This window comes from Gekko japonicus, unplaced genomic scaffold (genome assembly GCF_001447785.1).
Source record: "Gekko japonicus isolate JY-2015 unplaced genomic scaffold, Gekko_japonicus_V1.1 scaffold1014, whole genome shotgun sequence".
NCBI lineage: Eukaryota > Metazoa > Chordata > Lepidosauria > Squamata > Gekkonidae > Gekko > Gekko japonicus.
In genome coordinates this window covers 149,794-158,009 of record NW_015164217.1, presented here as the reverse complement: position 1 = coordinate 158,009, position 8,216 = coordinate 149,794, and the positions used below count along the sequence as shown (strand labels likewise).

General features: G+C 48.9%; 1 protein-coding gene across 1 annotated transcript in view; it reads left to right on the top strand.

Annotated features, from left to right (window-relative positions):
• The first annotated feature begins 5,845 nt into the window (after positions 1–5,845).
• The window catches only part of LOC107108102 (zinc finger protein 576-like), a 4,889-nt gene continuing 2,518 nt past the window's right edge, over positions 5,846–8,216 (top strand). Inside the window, exons 1-2 of the mRNA XM_015408497.1 lie at positions 5,846–5,905; positions 7,246–7,473. Coding sequence (XP_015263983.1) covers positions 7,251–7,473 — 223 coding nt within the window. The 5' untranslated portion in view covers positions 5,846–5,905; positions 7,246–7,250. The remainder of the gene's footprint in view (positions 5,906–7,245; positions 7,474–8,216) is intronic.

Here is an 8,216-nt window from a genome sequence, read left to right as displayed (position 1 = left end):
ATATTTTGTATTGTTTTACTGTTTTATCTGGCATTATGCCCTGTAAGCTGCCCTGAGCCTCCGGGCAGTGAGGGATAGAAATGCGAATAATAAATAATAAATAATAATAGTTCTGTCAGAATTCTTGAAAAAGCAGTTTCCGTCAGAGCTTTCAGCCCCACCTACCCCACAGGGTGTCTGTTGTGGGAAGGGGAAGGAGTTTGTAAGCCGCTCCGAGACACCTTTGGGTAGTGAAGGGCAGGGTATAAATCCAATCTCTTCTTCTCCTTGTCCTCTTCTGCCGGAGGCCTATATAGCTATAAGCCATAGTTCTGGCACAGCTGTTCTTGAAAAAGAGCAGTTTCTGTCAGAGCTCTCTCAGCCCCACCGACCTCACAGGGTGTCTGTTGTGGGGAGGGGAAGGGAAAGGAGTTTGTAAGCCGCTCTGAGACTCCTTTGTGTAGTGAAGGGCGGGGTATAAATCCTATCTCTTCTTCTTCTTCTACAACTGGGTAGTGAAGGGCAGGGTATAAATCCAATCTCCTCTTCTGAAAAACGGAGGCTTTGGGTTTTGAAGAAAAGGATTCACTGCACAAATGGAGGAGGCGTTTATACGCTCAGCGATGCGCCTAGGAAGGGAAACGCTTCGAAGGTGGTCTGTCAGGGCTGTGCCGTAGACCTTATTTTGGTCTGGGGCGGGGTGGGTGCTAGTCTGATTGGCCCTTTCAGTGGCAACTGAACTGGATTGGTTTCTGGGAATAACTTTGGTCCGGGCTGTGAGGGGAGGGGCTGTGGTTCAGGGGAAGAGCCTCTGCTTTGCATGCAGAAGGTCCCGGTTCAGTCTTCGGCATCTCCAGTTAAAGAAGACCAGATGGTAGATGAGGGGGAGAGAAGGTGGCATGGTATAGCCTGATCTCCTCAGATCTCAGGAGCTAAGCAGGGTCGATACTTGGAAGGGAGAGCACCAGGGCAGATCCACTTCTGCTTCTCATTTGCCTTGAAAGCCCCATTCTGGGGTCAGCTGGGATTTGACTGCATTTCATACCCACAGTAGGTGATGTGTAAGACCACTACCTGAGAGACTGGAGAGTCACTGCCAGTCTTGAGTAGAAAATAGTGACCTTAATGGATCCATGGTCTGATTCAGTATAAGGCAGCTTCGTGCGTGTTAATAATAATAACAATAATAATAATATATTTCAGTTTATTGATTGCTCAATCCTTGCAGAGCTGCCGGCTCTGAGCGATTTACAGTTACTCACGTGTTGACACGGAGGACAACATATATCATTTTTAATCACACACACTTCGTAGTCGACAGGGAGTTTGGTCAGCTGTAAGCATCAGACGTGTTCCGGCAGCATTCTTTAGTCGGCGTCGCTTGATGTCGTCAGCATTTTTCTCAGTCGCAGCGCACCACTGCCACCGTCTGGCCGGAATGGTCCATTGCAGGCTTTTCTTTGATGCTGCGTAGATCTCTCTCGGCTTTTGATCTTACACGCGGACCTTCCGTTTGTCGGCTAACACTTCCCACCGGGAAGTGTTGCACTGCTCTGTCGCGGTCTGAAGGCTGCGATCACACGTGCCTTTAGATCCGACATAGGGGCGAATGCCTGCCGGATCTAAAGGGCGCGATCAGACAGCAACATCTGGGAAGCGTCCTGCAGTCGTCGGCAACCCGTGCTGCTCTGGAGTAAAAAGACATCAGGGAAAGTCCGGTAGTAAACGGGTTCTGACAGGTCACAGATGGACTTTTCCCTGTCTGATCGCGCAAGCACGCACGCATACCGTTGGGATGGTCTGATCAGGACATCCCGGCTCAGTGCCGTTTCCCTTCCCCCTTCATACTATGCACATCATCGCATATTCCATAGGGGGGCCTCGGTGCGGAGGTGCGATTCCTCGTTTATGCGCATGGGAAAGAAACTGCAAAAAAAAAAGCCGACTCGCCCGCAGTTGCGTCTGATCTCACAGTGACAGGCTGTGCTACAAAGGACTGTGTGATCTTGCAACCGTGGGTCAAATTCCTCTGGAGGGAATAGCCTCGCTTCCCCTCTGCTTCAACTGGCACATGTGACCGCGGCCTGAACTCTACTATAGGTTGGGCCCTGCATTGTGCATTTGATCAAACCTCAGGGGAGAGCCAACTGGTCACTGGGAAGTTTCATTTTACGCAGGGGCGTCTATATATTGTGGCATGCGCTCGACACATTAAGCAGCAGGTATTGTGCAATTAAGCGTGTAGGTATGCAAATCAGCGGTGCCAGCCTGGCACGATTCCCAGTTGCCTCTTAATATAGAATGAATTATTCCCCCTCTTTTTTGTGTGCGCGCTCGTTTTCATCTGGCTGGATCTGTTGAAAGGCACACGGCTACAGTTCTAGTAGGTGAGGGTTTCTTTCCCTTGCTTTATAGTCTTACTGGTGGTCCTTATCTGTATTTCCCAGGAAGCAAATCCAGCCGAATACCACGAGTGTGCCAAGTGAGCGCACATATGACTGCATCTTTAATGTAACATTCTGTACTCCGGGGCTGTACCCTCATCTTCATGAGCCTCTTTCAGACAGTTGAAGTTCCTACTTCAAAGCTTGCTTTAAAGTATCTAGAGGTTAAAATAGGCAGCTGCCCCCCATTTTAGCTTTCGGAGTGCAGTCCTGTTTGTCCAATTGTGCAAACCATGTCTATAAAATAGTTTTTTGGGGGGTAAGCTTGCTTGCTTGCTGCTTTTAGCAATCTTCCTCCTCCCATTAAAACAAAAACTCTCTATCCAGAGATAATTCAAAGTCACACAAATCTGCCTTCGCAAAAACTGAGCCTGAGATTCGTTCGTAACAAATTCTCCAGGTCTCTTTGTAGCGGCCAAGACACTTAAACAGAGCCTGGCTGAAGTTTTTGTAACCAGAGCCTGTGCCTTCATCTATATTGTCGTGTTTGTGGAGTGGATTTCTGAGTGTGACACGTTGTGTAGCTGAAGGCACAGGCCCTGACTTTTAGATGTTTTTGGACTCTGTTAGGTTTTAAGATGCTGTTAGATTCTCGATTGTTTCCAGCCACATAAATCTCCAATTGATGGAAAGAGCTCTTGAAATATGAACAATTCATGCTGTTCACCAATGAGGTTGGTACCCTACCTGTCAGCTTCCTCTTGCCCGCTACGGTGGCCAACCTCTAGGCGGTTAAATACAAGAATCCCCCCCCCCGTGAGCAAATTACAAGAAATATATTCAACACCTATCTATATATCTAATAGCCAAGTTGCCCCCGGAGTGCGGATCGCTAAATCAGCGCTCTGGGGGCACTTGGGGGGGAGGGGGAGGTTTGTGCACACGTGGGCCAGTCCCCACGTGTGCACAAAAATGCTAAAAGTAGAAAAAAATTTCGGGGGGATGTTTAAATCCCCCTGAAAGTGCAAGAGCGTTCCGTGCACATGCGCACGAAACGCTCTGTAGCTGACCTCGCCGCCGCCGCTGCCTCCTCAGAGCCGGGTGGGCAGGCGGGCGGGGGGAGGACCGGCCTCGCCGCCGACGCCGAGCCCGGCAAAGGGGGGGAAAGGACCGGCCTCTCCACCGCCGCCTCCTCCTCGGGGAGATCGAGTGGGCGGGGTTGGAGGAGACGGAGCTCTTCTCCCCCCCCCGTGAGTATCGCGGGTCCCCGTCTTGTTGAAGATACTAATATCCATGCACTCTATTCATATGACGATTCCAAAGTCTCATACGTGTATGTTTAGTCCATAATAATTTCCAGTCTCATCCAATATATTTCAAGGAATAAAGTGCCTGGGTCGAAAAACGTCACTTCGTTGTTTTCAAAATATAGCAGTTAAGTCTTTCAAAACAGTTCGTTGTTTTCAGAACATAGCAGTCAAGTCTTTCGAGCAATACACTGTCAAAGTGCATGCATGGAGACTGCAGAAAGGAAGCTGCTGTTCCACCTCTGACGGAGCCTGCCGGCCTTCACGCATCTGTCTCCAAAAAGCTTTTTTGAAGAGGGGATAGGGCGTTGTCCAGACATGCAGTACTGCCACTCCAATATGAATAGCCCAGATTCTCTTTTTTAAAAAAATATTTTTTAATTCTTATCATATTAATCTTTATTTTACACAAGCAAGTAGTTATAACATCAGAAATATAACTTAACTGGTACATAGGGTTGCCAGGTCTGGATTGGAAAATACCTGGAGACTTTGTGGGTGGGGCCGAGAGAGGGCGGGGTTTGGGGAGGGGCCTCGGCGTGGTGCAGTGTCATAGAGTCCCCCCTCCAAAGCAGCTGTTTTCTCCAGGGGAGCTGATCTCTGTCAGCTGGAGATCAGCTGTAAAAGCAGGAGATCTCCAGGTCCCACCTGGAGGCTGGTGACCCTACTGGTACATGTGATAAAACATAAACAATGTAGGTGCGATAAACATGAAACGTCACATGAAATGCATCAATACAGCAGTCTTATGGTATCCAGAATCAAAGAATACTCAGGTTTAGTGGATAAATAGTCCAAGAAGGGGAACCAGATTGAGGTAAATTTCAAATCAAACAATTCTGTAGCCTTCCAAAGAAGAGAATCAGTAAGTTTGTCCATCAGACAGAAACCACAGACTTTATGTAGTCAGGCTGATATTGTAAGGTGTTATTTTTCCAGGATTTGGCAATTAAAAGTTTGGCAGCTGCACATAAAAGGATAATCAGTCCCTCATGAAGTGGAGGTGAAGGTACAGCCCAGATTCTCAGAAGCAATTTACCGGCGGTGCCTGGAGATCTGGGTGGTTTGGAGGGTGGACTGTGTGGGATTATACCCTGCTTGAGGTCCCTCCTCAGGAATTTTCCCATCTTGGAGCTGGAAACTTTCCCTTCCCCCCATCCTGTTTCAGCCAAAGGCAGTGAGAATGTGGGTTCTGACCCTGGCAGATCAAATTGAGAGAGACATCTTGCTTGTATATTAATCAGTTTTCCTTTTCTTGCCTGGTCTCTAACGGAAGATTAGGTAACTCTTCAACAGGTAAAGCTCCCCCTCATATAGCTTAGTGTGTAAGGTAAAGGTCGAGTCCGACTCTAGGGTTGCGGTGCTCATCTCAGTTTCCAAGCCGAAGAGCCAGCGCTGTCCGAAGACGTTTCCGTGGTCATGTGGCCGGCATCACTAAACACCAAGGCGCACGGAACGCTGTTCCCTTCCCACCGAAGTGGTCCCTATTTATCTACTTGCAATTTCTTGCTTTCGAACTGCTGGGTTGGCAGGAGCTGGAACTAGAGACGGGAGCTCACTCCGTCATGCGGCACCCGGGTCTCGAACTGCTGAACTACTGACCTTCCACAGCCTGCAGTTCAGTGTCTTAACCACTTGAGCCACCCCAGCTCCTTGCTTAGTGTGTACAGGACGCTTATTTATTGCCAGCTTTTCTCCGTGATCAGGAGCCAAAGCTTCACCTGTTGAATTTCTTATGCCATTATTACATGTCTGGGGCAATAGCGTAAACTTCAATTCATCTCTCGTGCAAAGGCGCATGCGCAGAACCCAGAGGCTCGAGAGCTCCCGCCTTGCTGGGCCAAACGCCGGTACAGCGCATGCGCCTCGCATCCTTGCATACCGGTGCGCCGTCGGTGAACTCTGGCAGAGCCAGCCGCGTCCACGACTAACTGGTACGCATGCGCTGTTGCCTTGCAGGAGGGAAGGCGTATACGCTGCCTGAAAAAAAAACAACTCAAAATTTCTGAAGGACGATCCCTTGAGAGAAAACCCGAAAGCCTCCCTGCCTTTTTATCGAGAGCGGTGACCATGGCACCCGACGGGAAGCATGTTTATGAGATTTCTTTTTCATTCAGGCACCAGTGTGGATGCCCTTACAGGAAACGGGTCACGGGACCTGAGTGAAAGGGAGTGGATGGACCCCGGAAGTAGGAAAAAAACACTGTGGGAAAGAGAAACGTAGAGGGAGGCAAGGCAAGCGGAGCGGCGTCTCTCGGGGGCTGGGAATGGGGTTGGGGGGGAGGAGGTAGGAGCTTGGGCGGGCGTCCCGTTGGCTGCAGACAGGATGTGGGAGGGCGTCGGGGAAACCAATGGGGGGCAGCCCCTTTGAGGAGGGCCGGCCAAAGGAAGGGGGCAGATGGGGAGCGGGCGCAGTTTACAGCTCTTTGCGTGGAGTAACTGGGGTGGGGGGTGGGCCTGGGTATCCTGGTGATGTTAGGGTTGCCAGCCTCCATGTGGGGCCTGGAGTTCCCCCGGAATCACAGCTGATCTTCAGATGGCAGATTATTTCTTCTGGAGAAAACGGCAGCTTCCGAAGACAGATTCATTGGCGTGCTATAGATTCGAGGTGCAATCCTTCTCCAAATTCTCCCTTCACAGGCATAACCCTCGAATCTCAGCCAGAAGAATAACAAAGCCCTGGGTGCTGGTAGGCAGACACCACCCATCAACAATGTGGCCCTAGTTAGGGAATTTGGAAGATATATGTAAACTGCTCAGAGACCTGCCTAAAAGGTTAGAGCGGTATATAAATTGAATGTAAATAAATAAATTAAATCTCCAGCAGTTTCCCAGAATGGGGTTGGCAGCCCTACAGGCCATGGTTGGCCGCTGGATGCTCACGCCAGGCAGGGAGGCGTGTTGTTCCTTTCAGGGTGCAATGAGAAAAGAACCCCCATATACATAGCTTCCTTCTATGGCGTCAGGTCATTGGTCTGTTCATGTCAGTAAAGTTCCCCGGCTGGCAAGTGGCTCTCTGGCAGAAACCTTAGTCATCACCTGCTGGCTGGCTGGTTGGCCAGCCGGCCGGCCCTTTGAACTGGAAATGCTGAGGACTGATTCTGGGGCTTTCTGCACACCAAGTGTGTGTTTTGCCACTGAGCTGCAGCCCTATCCCAGAAGGGAAGGATAAGCCAGGAGGCATTTTCTTTGTGGGGAATCTTATGGATGTGGTCGGGGGGCTATTTTTGGAAGAAACTGCCTTGCTTATTTCTCCTGGTTATTGGTCTCTTCATAGTAGCTTTGCAAAATTCTATAAGTTACTAGTCGACTTGTTCTGCATTTAATTTGCCTGCTTGCCCACATAAGCGCGCAGGTGCATTAGAAGAGGAAAAAGTAGCAAGCTGTTCTCCTGTCTACAAAGGCTTTCCAGGTTGCCAGGCATACCAGACTGTGGTACAATTGCTATTTGGCGTGTAGAGGTAAGGGCTGTGGTGGGAGGCTGAGGAAAAGTTAGTACATTGTGCCTGGCCCTACAGCAGGACTATAAGAAGAAAGTCTTTTGCTCACTTTCCCTGTTGGCTTCATTTCTGTAGAGGGAATGGCTGAACCTGCTACAGTAAACAAGCCGCCATTGGCCGAACATCTTCTTAAAAAGCTTCCAAACCATGATGGCCCAAGTGATCTACCAACCCGGGAGCTGCTGCAAACTTGTAAACTGGAACCTGTCTGTGTCGAGGAAGAGGAGAGCCCAACCGCAGTGTTGCCAGTCTGCCCCAGCACACGTAGTAAGGGCAAAGACTCCTCCAGCAGTAGCACAATCTGTGAGTACTGTGATCTGTATACTTAACAATACAGCTAGTAAGTTTCATTTAGTATTGCTTGAAAAAAACGATGTCAAGTTAAATTAAACTAATTTCAAAACTGAGGTGTGTACCACAACTAAACCAAATGTGCGTTATGAGGTTATAGAGAGTATTCAAACTGAGGAAGTTAGCTCACATAAAAAGTAGTTGAAAATATATTTGCTTGTGAGGTTGGAGGTCATTAGAAAATATGTGTTCTAGAAAAGGTAGCCATTTTAGATGTGAACCGAGGTGAACTGATCTAGAATTGGCTTGTCTTATGTGGTCTCTGATTTTCTCCATTATAAAGAGGTCCCAAACTTTAGAGTATCACTGGTTGATCGTGGGAGGTTGGTGTGACTTCCATTTTGAGGTAATAGATGTCATTGCAGCAACTATAAAACCACATGACAGCATGCATCCCTTGTCACTAGGAGGACAAGCTCCTCCGGGGCAGTTGGACTCTGTCCCTTCCATTAACCACCTCTCTTTTTTTCCCTTTGGCTATGGAGGCTACGTGTGCTAGGTGACCACACCTCAGAAAGGATATTACAGCATTGGAAAAAGTGCAGAAAAGGGCAACTAGAATGATCAAAGGGCTGGAACACTTTCCCTATGAAGAAAGGTTAAAGTGCTTGGGGCTCTTTAGCTTGGAGTAATGACGACTGAGGGGTGACGTGATCGAGGTTTACAAGATTATGCATGGGAGAGAGAAGGTAGGG